Source organism: Bactrocera dorsalis, chromosome 3 (assembly GCF_023373825.1).
Source record: "Bactrocera dorsalis isolate Fly_Bdor chromosome 3, ASM2337382v1, whole genome shotgun sequence".
Taxonomy (NCBI): Eukaryota; Metazoa; Arthropoda; class Insecta; order Diptera; family Tephritidae; genus Bactrocera; species Bactrocera dorsalis.
In genome coordinates this window covers 70,628,891-70,646,164 of record NC_064305.1, presented here as the reverse complement: position 1 = coordinate 70,646,164, position 17,274 = coordinate 70,628,891, and the positions used below count along the sequence as shown (strand labels likewise).

Genomic DNA, 17,274 nt, shown 5'->3' with positions numbered 1-17,274 from the left:
GACTTTAGACTTGACGTAGCCCCACAAAAAATAGTCTAAAGGCGTTAAATCGCATGATCTTGGTGGCCAACTTACGGGTCCATTTCTTGAGATGAATTGTTGTCCGAAGTTTTCCCTCAAAATGGCCATAGAATCGCGAGCTGTGTGGCATGTAGCGCCATCTTGTTGAAACCACATGTCAACCAAGTTCAGTTCTTCCATTTTTGGCAACAAAAAGTTTGTTAGCATCGAACGATAGCGATCGCCATTCACCGTAACGTTGCGTCCAACAGCATCTTTGAAAAAATACGGTCCAATGATTCCACCAGCGTACAAACCACACCAAACAGTGCATTTTTCGGGATGCATGGGCAGTTCTTGAACGGCTTCTGGTTGCTCTTCACCCCAAATGCGGCAATTTTGCTTATTTACGTAGCCATTCAACCAGAAATGAGCCTCATCGCTGAACAAAACACGCACGCGAAACACATTTCGAACCGAACACTGATTTTGGTAATAAAATTCAATGATTTGCAAGCGTTGCTCGTTAGTAAGTCTATTCATGATGAAATGTCAAAGCATACTGAGCATCTTTCTCTTTGACACCATGTCTGAAATCCCACGTGATCTGTCAAATACTAATGCATGAAAATCCTAACCTCAAAAAAATCACCCGTTATATTAAGAATGTGTTAGAGTAAGCATTACTGAATTACTTTGTTTTCGGTATAATTTATGGAGCATCTTTCTTTATTTCAAAATATAAACAATAAAGACTGGTAGCTTGTCAATTTGATTAATTTCTTAACTGGCAATTTCGTTGTCTAAATTTATTAAATTAATTATTTTTTTTTTTACTGAAAAATATTTTTCGACGCGATTTTGACAAGAAATATAGTTCACAATAACAATAGTCAACAAATTTGAAGAAAAAATTTCCGATTGATGTGCTAAGCGGGCTGTGAAGTATTTAAGGTCACCTGATTAGGAATTTGTGTTTAAAATTTTCCATCACGTACAGTTTTTTTTTGTGATTTTAGTAAAAGGTGGTGGTTTGACCCCACACCCCTTAACCTTAACACAAAAAATTCTAAGTGTTAGGAAATTTTTTATCACAGCGCCATCTATAGTAGTTTAATGGTACCCAATAAATGTCTCTGCCCACTAAGCAGTGACAAGATCTGCCAACATAATTACTTTTATTAAAAATTTTATTTTAAGTAATTTAAATTTGTATTTTTATTATTTTTACTTACAATTAAGTACTTATCTATAAATATTTTTCCAATAATGAAAACGACTAGCAATTAATTTTTAATTATTATTTTTTGTATATATAACTCTTAATTCAAATCTTAATTTTAATTTAACTAAATAACGTTTTTTTTATTTTTTGTAACAAGTGATCAATGAATATATTTTTGCTTAATAAATAAAACAATATGCAGATTAGAATAAAACTGCACTTAGCTACTAATTTTCTCTGCCCTAAGACTAGGCTGTTGGATTGTTTTCAGATGTTTCCTTTTCTGCATTTTTGGCTTCAGTTGCCTTTACTCTCTTAGTCACTCGTCGCTCGTAATAATTTATCAAACTGTTGAAGAGAAATGATAAAATTAAAGAATTAAAATATAACAGTAAAGGCCTAATTCCTGCCTGCCTGACGCTAATCGAGATTGATATGAAGGTAAATATTATATATATTGCGACAAAAAAATACCCGGAAATTGTAAAAAAAAATATTTAATTATTCGTTAATATTTATTGTGCTTCCTTCAAATCCCCTTCAGATCCCCTACAGATCTTATATACGATGCCAAAGATTGGTCCAGTCCTCGAAACACTTTCCCTAAACACTATTTGGGATGGCCTTCAGCTCCTTCAGCGAATTTTGTTTTATATCTTCAAACAACTGAAAACGTGTTCCACGGAGCGGCAATTTCAGTTTGGGGAACAAGAAAAATAAGAAAAAATCACACGGAGCCAAATCAGGTCAATACGATGTTCATTGCGTTTTTGGCTTTAAAATCGGTCGCAATCGCAATGGCTCATTTCATTATCAACGTGTAAAATCCATGAATTGTTCCTCCACAATTCCGGCGGTTTTCGACGTATGTTCTCACGCAAACGCCTTAATACTGCCAAATAGATCTCCTAATCCGTCCGTCCCTTCGGAACAAATTTATGAGGTGCCAAAACACAAATTTCGAAAAAACAAGCAGCCGGCTTTGGCGTGTGTTTTTTTGGTTTTTGGCTAATTTTTTCCCTCCATTCCGATTATTGTTGACTTCTTCGCATGTCAAACAAACTCATAAACCCATGTCTCGTCCGCAGTTATAAAGTTATCCACGAGGGTGGGATATGAATTTCTACGATCTGTTTAGGCTACTTTTTTTGAAAAAAAAAAGAAAATTCCACTTTATCGGTAAAAGTCGAATAAGAAAGGGTTTCATACCCAAAATATCCACCAAAATTATTCGAACGGATTCGTGAGAGATGTCGAGCTCTTTTGCCATCTCTCAAACACTTGCCTTCACTTTTTTTTTTTTAATATTTTCATGAGTTAAAGAGTTCGAAGGACGTCCAGAACAAGGCATGTCTTCAGCAATCTCTCTCTATATAAAAGATCAGGAGGACGAGACTCGTTGAGTTCCCAGTGATGTCTCAGTAATGTCCGTCCTAAAACACCAAATTTGTGGACCCAGTGTGTATAACTGATTTTTTTTTTACGGAACATATCGGTCAATCTATGTGTTCTAGTATTGAAATTCGGGGAGACCATTTTTGATGTGATGAGAGCATTCCTTTAGCCAAAAATTAGAAGAATCAGTTCAATACTCAGAGCCCATATATCGACCAATATGTAGGAATTTTTACTGGAATGAGTCAACTCAATGGTCGAGAAAATTTTGGAACTTAATTAACAATGAGGAGATTTACATTTAAATAGGCTGCGAAAGGATAATGGATTTTGTGGGGTGTTGTTTTCATAGTGGAAAAACGTCCAGATGATTTTTCTTCCATATCGATTTTTGATGCTCTTCGGCTAAAATATCGAACCCCGTTCTACCGTTTCCGGCATTATCTATAGCATTTTTAATTTTTATATCTTGGCTCCCGTTATTACCATACCGGTCTAAAAATGGAGAGCGATTATTTATTTCATTAACTTACATCATAACGCAGAAGCACTCCAGATATAGCCCCGTCGTAATAAAATTGAAAAATCCAGGATAAAAATTCAATGTTTTGTTGTAGATGAAGGTATACAAGGGCGCCGACAACAACGGTGACATTGTCTGTGCACACGATACTAGTGAATAGATTTTACCTAGAAAAATGTACATCCATAATTAGTTAGAAGTTCCGTTGGATTTCAAAGCATTTTTATTACCGAGTTCATTTGAGGGCACCGCCAGTGCAACGATTGCTTGCAACATCGGAACCGTTATGCCTGACATAAGTCCAAAAGAGGAAGCCATATACATTTGCCAGAATTCTTTCGCCAAACCACGTGTAAGATGATCAAGGACACAACCGGCTAAACCCATCATAGCAATGGTGGAGTAAGGCAGTTTGAAAAACTGAAATTAAATAGGAAAAGAAATTATTAAAAAAATGTCAATTACCAATTAAGACTTTCTTTAAATACCTTCCTGAACACTACGAAGGCTATGACACATCCGACCATCTTAATTGTTATTAAAGTGGCTACAAAGTAGGTAAACTGCTGTAATGTCACATTGAATTTGCTGCGTAAGAACAAGTAGAAGACACCCTGTTCACCGTCTGCAAAAAAATATCACAATTTTTAGATGGGAAAAGTTACGGCATCTTTCGAGAGCTATAAATCAAATCTCCACAGTTTAAACTCACGCATAATAAAGCTGGTTACCATTAATACGGAAATCGTACAGCCAATAATGGCTCGGCCATAATTTGGACGCTTTGCCACACAAGTCTTCACGAGATCTTTTATCAGTCCGAAATCGAAGAAACTCTTTGCTTTATGCTGGAATAAATGAAAGACCAACACACATAATATAAGAACATAATTTAAACATTTGGATCAGTATTTCTTACCGATAATGTGGTTTTTTTTGTATCCAAACTTTCGTCGATGAAAAAGAGTATATACATCAAACCTATCAGTACAAGCGTAGCCGATGTGGCACACACTATGGCGACACTGGTGCGGCGTAACAAATAACTGCTCAATACATTGCCGAGTACCACACCGAGACCCATAGCCATGTCTACAAGGAACATACTAAAAAGAAAACAGTTATTAAAAACGCTCCGCAATTGAAGACACCAATGGAGTGCACAACCCGATTACCTACCGCTTCGGTTTATTTTCCATACTAGAAATGTCAGATATATAGCAGAAGACTATAGTTGTCATAGCGCAATTGCCACCGACAATTGTAGCTGGTAGGCCGCCTAACAAGTAGAACCAAGGGTTCAACGCTAACGCTTTGGAAAAAGTTACTAATATTGTGGTTATAATGTGTCCAATGAAAACGGCTGTGGGAGTTAAAGAGTTAAAAATATGTTTATAGAATTATTTGAAATTCTTTAAGACGATTGTTGTACATACCCGTAAAGCTCACTAGCAGCACTGGACGTCGACCAAACTTATCGGACCATGGTCCCACAAAAAGAACTAGTATACCCGGCCATACATTATGTAGCATAGAGGTCGTCATTGTTATACGGGCCACATAAGGTTGAAGTTGATTTTCGATTGCCTTAAATGGAATATTAATATTAGTATATAGGATAAGGTAGATGATTTTTGAAAACGAAAAAAATCATAGTAGGACGAAACCAATCGGAAATGAAAGATAAAATAACGAAATTTAAGATAAAAACAAGTGAAGGAGGGTTAAGTTCTGAGATAACCGAACATTTTATACTCTCGCAACCTGCATAGATCAAAAGCCGGGAAGTACCTTCTGGTGCATAAAAGGCTTATTAGTTATATGAGGTCTAGGGCAAGTTTTCACCCTATTCTATTCGTTCTAAGAACAAATGTACACCGTATATGACTTGGCACATTTTACGTTGAAATCTTGAATTGAAAACGTACAAAATTCAATTTGCCACGAACTGAAGCCACTCGACCTTCCCAAGCGACAACACTTCGCAGTGGGCTCTCGGAAAGTTCCAAGAACATCCGGCTCATTTTTGATTCAATGGGTATAATAATATAGATGCTAAAGAATGTTCTCACCAAAAAGCTGCTCGTTTGTCGTATCACTGTATCGCAAAGCTGCCATAGAAACTGAACGATCATCGGAATATTTGTGAAGATATTATAGTTCAGTGCAAACGAAGTTTAAATTTTTTCTTTTTGTATTTTTTAATTTGTAGAATTTGATTTGAACTTAAACAATTTTAATTAGTTAAATTTATTTGGTTTCTTATATATATATAAGAGCATATGCTTTCGTAATAATTGAAGTGATATTTAAAAGTTTGTAAACAATAGTTAAGGGACCATTGCACAGCAGAATTTTAGAGCCATAATAATTTACGACAGTTGGATAGGCATAGGCGTAATGAGCATTGTTTTGAGAGGGGGCTTTTCTAATGTTTTCAAAACTTAAAATCGTAAGAAAGGTCCAAGTTCAGGTACAACCGAAAATTTTAGACGCTCGCAAGGTAAAAGAGATTTTCGTTAACTATCTTCGGGCGTTAGATGAAATACCAGCGATCGTAAGAGTTATGAGAAAATGCGCAAAAAGTAAAAAAAAATAATATTTTTTTAATTTTTATTTTTTTCCTCACAAAAAAATTGTAATACTCTGATTTTTACTTTTCGCTTACAAAAGAAGAGTTACTTGTTAACTGTTATTTATTGTTCATAGAATAAAAGTTATGCGACGAGTTTCACATAACTTGTAGGGCTTTTGAGTTTAAGAGGAAGCCCTTGCGATCTGAAAATAATACTAATGGTTAGTAACTAATCACACAAATATAACAGCGGGAGAGTACTACTTGTCAAGGCACTCTTATCACGTAAGAGTTAATTAAAACTCATCGCATAACCATTATTCTTTGAGCATTTAATACCTGTTGTCAAATAACTCTTACTTTTATTATTTTGTTGAGAAATGAAAATCAAATTTTAAAAGTTTTTAGAAAAAATTTTCTATATCTACATTATACATATCCGACTCTTCCTTCATAATGATTTTTTTAGTCAAAAATTTGACCTATAACTATTTTTTTCTGTCCCTAGTTATGACCCTTTACATGTCTGCACGATCGACGATAGACACACAGTCACTTGAAATTGAACTCGTCTCATCATATTGATCATTTATGTATACAGGGTTTTTTTGGGTACGCTTCAGAAAAAATTATACCGATAGGTGCAGTAAATGACGCCATATTTCTCCCCGCTCTTTTGATATTTCTCTTCAGTCAGGTTTGCCATTTCATCATGGAAAAATATACGATCCAGCAACGAGTCGAAATTATTAAAATTTACTACCGAAATTCGGAGTCAGTGATCTCAACTTTAAGAGCGCTACGTTCAATTTATGGTCGTCATAATCGTCCTGTCAGATCAACAATTGAGCGTCTAGTGGAAAAATTTGAATCCACCGGCACAGTACAAAATGTTCCCGTGCCAGTGAGACAAAGAAGTGCCCGTAGTGTCGACAATATTGCTGCTGCTACCGTATCCATTGAGAAAGATCCAAATCAATCTCTCACACGTTGTTTTCAAGCTTTGGGGATCTCTGTGACGTTGTTGTAGCGAATTTTGCAAAAAGTTCCTGGGCTACATCCTTACAAGATTAAATTGACGCAAGAATGGTAGGCGCTTGACCGCCAGATTCGTCGTATGTTCGTGAATTGGGCTGACCAATAACCTTGAAAATTATCCGTATTTTCATAGAAAAATTAACTTCAGCGAGAGCCTCATTTCTGGCTGAAAGGCTTCGTCAATAAGCAAAATATGCTTTATTGGTCAGGTAGCAATGCGGTTTTTGGGCCGGCGGTGTCTTTGGGCCGTATTTCTTCCGTGATGATCAAGACCGGCATGCTACTGTGAATGAGAATCGCTATTGCTCAATGGTTTTTGCTCTGAATTGGATGATGTGGACTTGGACAATATCTGGTTCCATCAGAACGTCGCCACAAGCCAAACAGCGAATGTCACAATCGATTTAATGAAAACTCAGTTTGGTGAACGTCAATTGGCCCCCTCGGCCGTGCGATTTCACGCCGTTAGACTATTTTCTGTAGGGTACGTCACGTCTATGGTCTATGCCAACAAGCCAGCGACGATTGATGAAGTTCGTACGAATATTGAACTAGAAATTGCAGTCGAGCTCCATACATAATGGCATCGAAGCTCTTTTACAGGAATAAAGAATTTCATTTATGTATATCCCAAACCGCTTTTGTAAACCATTAGTATATACTTAGTATATAACTCCATATCTGTCTCGCTTAATTTTTCGTGACACAAACAACCGTTAGGTGAACATGGTGCGAGAGTATAAAAACGCATTTTATAATAGGTTATTTCGATAAGCTAACAAAAGACATAAATTGTAACAACCAAATAGTCGATAAGAAGGTTTTAATAACAAATGAAGGCCGCAGTCACAGACTAACGATTTCATATCTGAGCGCCACCTAATTTGCCGATAGATTAAAATTATTCCACGCAGAAGCAAGAAAATATGTTGGATCTGGGCAGTTCACGTTTAAGGGGTTATATCCATTTGTGAATGACATAAAAAGGAATATTCTTTGAATACATATGTATATAGTGTACATACATATGTATATCGTCACCCAAAATGCAAAATAACGTAATATCACTTTTCATAAGTTAACAAGCTAAAGAAAAAGGATATAGATACCACTCATATTGAAACAAATTGTGTGTTTTCGTTATAAAATCGTTATATATTGGCTATATTGGACAGCGGAAGCTGCATCTGGCAAATGGTTTCGGTGATATGAGCGTATTTATAAAACTTAGTGTAATCGGCTCCGGAAACTTTAAATGCGTTTTACTCGCAGCGATGTTCTTACAAGTCTTCTTGTATAGTCTGTGAGCAAAATTTCTGAAAAACGACTGAACCTATCGGCTCGATACTCTCGCAGTATCTTCCTAGAAATAAGTATATGGTATATTAGTCAGGTAATGATCGAAAGAGCGTGATTTCGACAATAATTTCGATTTAAGCCACTCTGAAGTCTAAATTCTTACATAATAACCCACTTTTGGGATTTGGGATTTTTTTTGGAATTTTGTCTTTGCTTTTATCAATATCTGTATTCAGGATTTTTTTTTCGGTTTTTGGTTAGTGGTTCTATGCATTTTAAGCATATAATTTTTTTCTTCGCCACCTTTTCTCGTAAGTCTGGCTGCAGCTCAGTTATGGGATCAATTCAATCCAACTTTGTTCAAAATGAATCACCGATTATTAGAGTACCTTAAGATCTATAAATGTTTCTTAATTTTGTTTATTCATTAAAAAAATGTCTACTAAAAAAATCTTTTTTGTCTCGCAATTGTACGTATATAACCCCTTCAGTGATTCTACTGAATTTCCTTTATGAAAATGCTTTGCTTAACCGAATTAAAACCGATATTGCCAGAATTACAACCCACACAATTTTTGTATTAAAACTTTCCATTCATTCCCGTTATAATTGTTCGTCCATTTCATACCTTTGCCTCCTCAGTTTTGGGTATAATACCGCGCAGTGGTTCACACTCTGTCTCATTGTAGTGATAGACGGCGACACAAGTTTGATAAAGTTCTTGATTCAACATAACTGGACCCGATAGCAGGATCGAGAGAAATATCAGAAATACCGGCAATTCCAAAGTCAAAATGCGCCTACGAACTTTAGGCTTTGACTCTGGCTTAAGGGGGTCTTCCGCTGTGGGCTCATCCGTATGTTCTTTCTCATTTGGACTGTTGGTCGGCAAGTAAGCAGGTGGTAAGTAGTTTCCATCTGTATCGAACGTGAGTTGTTCGAAAGACATGCCAATACCTTCGGGTGTATCGAGCATACTTTTTTCTTTGCGATCCGCCATTTTTCCTTGAAAACTCGTTCGTTTGCGGAAGTTATAGTATATTTTTTAGTTTTTTATTGTATCTTAATTTTAATTTCATTGAAATTATTTTGTAATGCTTTAATTGGTTTCCTTTATATGAATTGATAGCCTTTTCACAATAACATTTATCGGCGATTGGTTTTCGATTTCACGCACCGCCGGTATAGTTATACTTCCGATCACATATTAAAACATACTGATTAATTAAGTGCCACTCGTACAGTTGTGAACTCCCAGTTAATTGGCAAGAAGAGTATCTTAACAATTAATCAATCATAATTATAGGCGATAACGTCTTCATAATAACCGAAAAATCGCATGTACTTCTGAGGTTTGTGTTTATACTACAATCTAGTCGTAGTGTTTGTATATTATGGGTGTTTTACATTCAACAGTTATTTCTTAAAACAACACTTCCTTGCCGATAACCCGAATTGAAATATACATGGGATTTTTATACCCTGAACAGCATATATGAAGTTTGCTACGATGTTGGAAACATCAGAAACGAGGCTAGTAGATTTAGCCATTTTCGTCTGCTTGTCTGTAGGTTTAGGTTAGGCTAGGTTAGTCTGGTAGGTCAATGAGCCTCGCATAGACCGGTTTGTGATACCACATGGAGTTCTGTTACTAGGCCCATGAATAATAGTTATCTTTTAGGATGCCTACGCTTGACACCAATTTTAACAGACTTTGTGGCCTCACTATCGATACCTCCTCCATTACACCACACCGTGGAGACATCAGATGCTTACAGCGTCCATTGTTTCTTTGATTCCTTTCCCTAAACATTTGGGTGTGTTGCCACCAGACAGTAACTAGTTAGTCTCTTCTATCGAGTGCCAGTAGGAATTTTGCCTATAGGCGGCAGGTTTAGTGCTAGTTCAAAAGCCGCCGTTTTTAAAGTACCCGTTATGCACAGCGCTGCGAGACTCTGAACCCTTTCCATTGGCTTCCGGCAGCTTCAACAGCAGTTTGCTGTCCAAGACCACCGCAAGGTCCTTCTTGCGATCTTTAAGACGGAGTTGTAACCCATTTTTCGAAGGGAACCTGCGTAGAAGAAATTTGTGCTTTCTTGTGAACAAAAGCAGTCCCCTTTTCTTCGGGCTCAACCCCAGACCCGCTTGCGATGTCCAATTCTGAACTGTATAGAGAGTGCTGGTTATAGTACTGCTAATGGTTTGTAGACACTTATCCGTTATTAAGATGGCAACGTCGTCCCTATATGCCACTATCTTAGGGGCTTTGCCATCCAAGTTCCTTAACAGTTTAATCACCACTAATGTCCATAGAAGCGCTAGTTGGAGTGCTAGCGGAGTACCTCTATAGCCTTTTTTGGTCATTCTAGCGTCGTCCACTCTGTTGTTATCCTTCTAGAGGTCAAGAGGCTTCTGATCCAGCTTTGTATAGCTCTTGAACTATAGGATATATGTATATTACCCAAATAACTGAAACTGATCAGTCGAAATCAAGTCCTTGTATAAGAAAGTTTTTTATTTCACAAGATAGCTTCACTAAACCTGGCCTAAATAATTGTCTAACCATAGTATAGTTGCCATGCAAACCGACCAATCAAAGCTAGTATAAGGATCTTTTTATACTCTATTAAGTTTTCAGAAATGCACCTGTGAAGGGTATTATAGCGTAGGCCAGTAAAAGTTAACGTTTTTTTTCTTGTATCTCATTGATTTCTGAAGAACTCAACTCAAAAGAAAAAACATATTTAGGTGAGAAGAGAGTTTTTACCCTTAAAATTGACATCTCTTAATCCACTGTCGGCAATATTCGGTACTTTTCGGGTTTTATCGAAGATAGAAAGTCATATCTCATAAATATTTGTTTTAATATTAGTAATTTAGCATCTTAGAAGGTGGAAATTAAAGTAGTATTTGCTTGTCATTCACCATAACAAATACCATAAATATTTACTTTGGGCAGTGTATCTGGTGATAAAAACGCTGCGAATTAATTTTTATGAAGAAGTTATAAAAAATGCTGACTGCGATGACTGTGCTATTTCAAAAGATTTGAATGTGAGTTTTATTTGGTACCCTTTACGAAAGGTTGACGTATTTGTTTATTTTTCTTTTAACTGGTGATCCAAGTAGAGGTAATTTTTTCAATAGCTTTTTTGACAGATTTGCGTAAAGCTGTCATGTTATTTTTATTGGATAATATTCAACCGAGTAGACCACGTCCAGCACGCAGTGGAGAAAATATATCAGTAGCTGTAGCTGACTCGAATTAAAGTATGGAACAACTTGGCGTATTTTACGTCGAGATCTTAAATAGAAAGCGTACAAAATATAGCTTGTGCAAGAATTGAATGGGCTCTTGAAAAGTTCCAAGACGATCCGATGTTTTCGAGCCAAATTTTGTTCAGCTACGAGGCCTATTTTTAGCTCTATGGGAATGTAAAATTTCATTTGGGACGAAGAGCAATCTGAAGAGATGCAAGAGCTGCCATTTCAGCCAGAAAAACCAACGGTTTGGTGTGGTGTGTGGGCCGGTGGAATCCATCGGTCCATATTTCTTTACACTGATGTCGGTGAGAAGGAAACCGTCAATGGCGATCGTTATCGCAACTATATACAGACTATTTGATTTCTAAAAGTGAGGCTCGTGATCTCGGCATTGAACAAGTCATGAAAAATTGGACTCAACGGATGGACCATCTGAGACGTAGCAACGGCCAACACTTGAATGGTATAATCTTCAGAAGATACATACTAAAGAATGTTCTTTCGAACGATAATTAACATTCTCCATTAAATTTGAGTGTTCTGTGTTTTCGCTTTAAAATAGTAGGGAACCTCGAAATGGGTAACCATTTATTTTAGTATTCATGTTTTTGAAGTTGCTATAATTTCTTTTAAATTATTCTATTTAGTATTTTCTAAAAGGTATAAAATTATTAGCGCTTTTTTATTTCTTCGTCTACATTGACTGATATAAAGTAAGCTCGTGGATTCGGCTGATTATAAAAGATAAAAATGATTATTACAAGATAAGCTCGCATTTATATGCCAATATTGTATGCATATATTGTATACAGTGATGGCGAAATAAATATTATTGTCTTAAAAATTTAGAATGCTTACATTCTTCCTAGTAGTGCGATCAGTTCGTCGAATGGGCGAATATTTAAGGGATTGGGTCAGCTTAAAGTCTTCACTAAAAATTATTAACTCTTGTTTGTACTATAAATAAATGCATGAATTGGAAAATTTAGTTTTGAGAAAAATACGTTAAAATTTTAAGTGCTGAAGTGGACTGATCCAAATGCTTTGACGGTACAACTTACGATAAGACAATAAATACATTTTTTCAGTATTCGACCTAGTGAGTAATGTTTTTTATGACCCCAAAGTGTATTTTGAATTATAGAAAAAGTTTTCGATTTTTTTTAAATGCTTAAAAAGCGTATCTTTATTTCATTTTTTATGATTTTGCAACACGTTACTACAGAGTATAATAGTTTTGCTCACCCAACGGTTACACGTATCACCTAAAACTAATCGAGATATATATAGATTTGTCCGGAAAGTAATGAGACTGAGTCGATTTAAAAAAAATTTGTTGAACCAATCGTTACAATTCTGGAAACACTTTCACAATAGCCTCCTTTTGCGTCGATGCAGTGCTGCCAGCACGATTTCCAAGCATTGAAGACGTCAATTTCTCCGGAATAGCCTTGAGAGACGAGGTGTATGCTGCTTGGATCCCCTTTCATCGGCCTTTTCGGGCGAGGAAACAAATAAAGAGGGCCACATCTGGTCTGTAGGACGGTTGCAGAACCGTTGGAATGCCGGTCTTGGTTAGGTAACTGTTCACAAGAAAGTCGGTGTGAACCGGAGCGTTGTCGTGGTGCAACTTCCAATCGGTTACGATGTCTTGACGGACCCGTTTGACCCTTCGTTTGAGTCTCTTGGGGACTTTCACGTAAAACTTGGCGTTGACGGTTTGTCCAGGCGAAACAAATTCATAGTGAATGATGCCTTTGACGTCTAAAAAGACAATGAGTATCGTTTTCATTTTGGATTTGCTCATTCTTACGGTCTTCATCAGCGACCTCTTCCCAGCTCTCCAAAAAGGCCTGGTGCCACCGAAACACATCACTTCTTGTTTATGTATATTTATATATGTATATAATATTTAAATATCATTTAAATTTTTATTAACATATTTACTATTCTTTTTTTTAGAGCCCAAATTTACAAATACAGTTAAATGTGTTATTAGACTGGGTAAGTGAAATTATTTACGCTTTGTTGTGTTGAATTATTTTCACCGATTTTCGATTTTATCATATATATTTTATTCGTTGGTGACATTTACTGTGTGCACCATTGCATATTTTTTTTAAATTAAATACAATCCAATACAATCAAGTCTAAATTTGGGTACTGTGAGCGACGAACAAGGCCAGAAGTTCCATCAGAACATTGTCCTAATGGGAAAAAAGCGTGTAAGTGCTAGCAGATTTGTATAAGAGACTTAAAACAGACTTTCCATAAGCTAAATATTCACGAAAATCATAAGAACTTTTTCTATAAATATATTATATAAAATACTGCTTAATTTTCTCTAAATGTAGCTGATGTTGTTTACCCTTTTAAAAAAGATATGTGTTTGAAAGAAAACGTAAAAATGTTTTTCGTTCACAAATTATTGTTTAGTGGCCCTAGTACGTTCAAACTTTGATATAAGTTTTTATATGAGAAAAAAAGTTAAAACATTGTTGAGTAGTATTCATTATAATCTATGAAAAACTAATGCTTAAATAATTAGTAATTAGCCTATATTTTTCGAGAGGAATAGCCTTCCAAGCCAACACAATCCATAAGTGCTTCGTATTTGACGGATTCTCGCTCCCTTTCCTCTTTAACCCCTACCCAAAAATTCGCGATTAGATTAAGGCCAGCTGAGTAAGACATCCAGTTCATAAACTCAAGAAAAGAAAACCAATTTCTATTTTTCGCTTACAAAATCAGAGTTATTTGATAACATTTACTTATTGCTCACAGAATAATAGTTATGCCATGAATTTACCTAACCTTTAAGTGCCTTGACAAGTCATCATTAGTATTACTTTCAGATCGCAAAGCTGACTCTTCAACTCAACAGCCCTATCAGTTAAGTGAAACTCATCGCATAACTATTGTTCTTTGAACAACAAATAACTGATATTAAATAACTCTTAAAAATCACAATATAACAATTATTTTGTGAGGAAAAAATTATACATTGAGAAATATTTATTAACATTATTTTACCCCACTTTTATAGTAGATACTCTTCACCAAATTGAGATCCGCCTGCATATGCCGGGGTTGAAGTATTGACTCCTTCCTTGTGCTTCTGCGGAACATTTTCAATTTTTTTGTTATAGTGAACGCAGTAACACTAAGCTTGAACTGATTTTAAATTTGTTTTAGGTATAAAATGCCTTTTCTCGGGCCAGGACCACAACTTTCCGCAACTGTGGCAGCTGGAAAGCCTCTTTTCGTTGAATTTTTTCGGCATTTGGCCTCCAATTTGCGCAACTGTTTTGGTTTCGAAAAACTTGAAAGATTTTCCTTCCTCCAAAAATGTTTGTATGAGATTTCGTTCTTATTTAGAACAAGGTCAGACGGTCCAAAGGATATGTTTTAAACTGTATAGAGCGATGTATTCACTACATATAAAATCAATTAACGGTACTACATGAATCTGATAACTAATACAAAAATCAATTTAAGCATAGAGTGCCACTATTTGGGACTTTGTTCTTTCGTAGAAATAATTAAATGACATGAATCTTTTAAGCGTAAAAACAACATTATTTTAATTTTCACAAGCCAATGCTATTTTTTTGAACGCTTGTGTATGAATATATATATTGTTAAGCTTTGAATTTGAATTTTATACTTATTATTCGTCTCTCTTAATTTTCCACAATTTTTTCTTCCTCACATAAAAAAAGAAAAGTTATCTGACTAAACCACATTTTTTATTGCTATCACTGTATGCTTTTATGACTAATATTTAAATTGTCAGAGATGAAAGCAAATAGAGAACATAAACGAATTGTACTTGTAATTATTTGCATATCATAAGTTACCGTTATCTACCCCGGCAGTTATTTTGGAAGCTTACTTAAAATTTCGCAATAAAGAGAGATCTTCTTTGGTGTTGATTATAACTTTGAAAAGATGCTGTAATTATATTCTTAAATCTTTTAGTGAAATTGAGTAATAAGAACAATTGACAGTAATCTATGTTTGTAGGTGTAGGTTTTTTTGAAATTGGTCGGGAAATTTCTATACATATTGTGGAGGAGTTTTGAATGCAAGCAATCGCCGTGCTCATCAAATAATATCGGGGAGGTTTTTGGCGGTATCTTATGTCTGTTTTACATACAATTTAAATTTACTTTGGTCTCCAACCTATAGTATGAAGTATGGAGCCACAAAACCACCGATTTTCTTACAGTTTGCGGTTATTTCAAAAAAATGTTCGAATTTCTATAATTTTGTTTGTAAGACCTCATAATAGAATATCAACACTACTCAACAAATCAGAACGAAAAATTTGCATTTGATGTACTAAGAGGTCTGTGGTGCACTTGAGGTGTCTTGATTATGAATTTGATTTCAAAAATTTTGACGTACACGTATTTTTTGTCATTTTAGTAAATGGTGGTGGTTTGACCCCTGCACTCCTCAATTGCAACACAAAAAGTCCTATGTGTTATGAAATTTTTAAAGCAACCGAGAATTAGCAAGGAACATCCTCTAACATCACAGTCGCAAAATGACTGTAAACTACTGAAATCGAGCATATGTTACATAGTTGTTTTAGTGTTCTGAATAGTGCTACAGTCCTTGAATAGTGTTCTGACAAACTGTTCGACTGTGAGTCAGTCCAAGCATAACTCGAGGTAGAGTTGAAATACTTCCATGAAAGTAACACTCTTATGCTGCAACCAGGTTATTTCCACGTTCATAAAATTTTATTCATCAGTAAAATGCATTAATTTCGCAACTAATTGTGGCCGAACATCTACATGTGTTCTCAGACTTTGGCCGAACAATTTGATCTGATGCTGAAAATAGTCGGTGAAAATAAATGAGACCTTACCGGCTCACCGTTGCGTTTTCAGTAGTCTAATTTTTATCAGACAATAACCTTTCAGCGGACTCAATAGGCAACGATCATCAAATTCCTATCCACTGTCTTTCATCCATTGCCGCAACTTGATCTTATTTTGCATTACAGCGTTTGATCTAAACAAATTTTCCTTTGATACGAGGTGTGTTCAAAAAGTATCGCGAATTTTGTGTTTTTTCAAAAATTATTTATTTATTCATGAATATCTACTTTGTCCCCTTCAAAGTAATCCCCATGAGATATTATACACTTGTGCCAACGGTTTTTCCAATCTTCGAAGCACTTCAAATAATCATTTTCTATCTTCTTCAGCTCCTCCTTCGATGCCGTCTTTATCTCGTCAAGAGAAGCGTAACGTCGTCCTTTTATGGGCCTCTTCAGTTTAGGGAACAAGAAAAAGTCACAAGGGGTCAGATCTGGGGAATACGGTGGCTGCGGCATCATTAGTGTGTTGTTTTTGGCCAAAAAGTCACGCACAAGCAACGATGTGTGAACAGGGGCGTTATTGTGGTGCAAAAGCCAATTTTTGTTCTTCAACAAATCCGGGCGTTTCTGGCGGATTGCTTCGCGCAAATTCCGCATAACTTGCAGGTAATATTCCTTATTGACCGTTTTTCCCTGTAGCAAGAACTCATAATGCACCACGCCCCTGTAATCGAAGAAAACTGTCAACAAACTGTCGCGATACTTTTTGAACACACCTCGTATGTCCTGTGGGTATGTTTGAGTTACCGTGATTGTTAACTAACAGTGAAATCTTCAAAAAAGTTGTTCAGATCGAGCATACATAGCTGTCAACCAGAGTAAATATTTCTCAGTCTGGAAAAAAATAGCGAACATTTTCGCGCGTTTATTTTTTTTATCTTTCGACGTGGGTTATCTTCTCAACAGTGCATCTATGAACTTAATTTAATTTTGGCGATGAAGCTTCATCAAGAATCAGTCGTTATCGATGGTATGTTGAATGAACCTAGGTCGCAGATCACTCCAAAACGAATTTCAGGGAGGTTGTCTAAATCATTTGTTGTTCCGGAAACTATTGATGC

The 17,274-nt window shown here is 35.9% G+C and overlaps 2 protein-coding genes across 3 annotated transcripts in view; one reads left to right on the top strand and one right to left on the bottom strand.

The window, feature by feature from the left end:
- The window catches only part of LOC105227325 (uncharacterized), a 77,650-nt gene extending 64,329 nt beyond the window's left edge, over nucleotides 1-13,321 (top strand). Inside the window, exon 10 of the mRNA XM_049453541.1 lies at nucleotides 13,282-13,321. Coding sequence (XP_049309498.1) covers nucleotides 13,282-13,306 — 25 coding nt within the window. The 3' untranslated portion in view covers nucleotides 13,307-13,321. The remainder of the gene's footprint in view (nucleotides 1-13,281) is intronic.
- On the bottom strand, nucleotides 1,380-9,283 carry LOC105221976 (proton-coupled folate transporter). Of its 2 annotated transcripts, none has more exons than XM_011199126.3 (9): nucleotides 8,684-9,283; nucleotides 4,580-4,730; nucleotides 4,323-4,506; nucleotides 4,063-4,249; nucleotides 3,856-3,991; nucleotides 3,632-3,768; nucleotides 3,374-3,563; nucleotides 3,154-3,310; nucleotides 1,380-1,573 (listed from the first exon to the last, which is right to left on the bottom strand). In XM_011199126.3, exons 1-9 carry the CDS (start codon nucleotides 9,053-9,055, stop codon nucleotides 1,474-1,476), a joined length of 1,614 nt encoding a protein of 537 aa, XP_011197428.2. In that variant the 5' UTR covers nucleotides 9,056-9,283; the 3' UTR covers nucleotides 1,380-1,473. The 2 variants fall into 2 exon arrangements, with proteins under 2 accessions (XP_011197428.2, XP_049309500.1); XM_049453543.1 differs by lacking the exon at nucleotides 8,684-9,283 and adding an exon at nucleotides 5,216-5,293.
- Nucleotides 13,322-17,274: the final 3,953 nt, after the last annotated feature.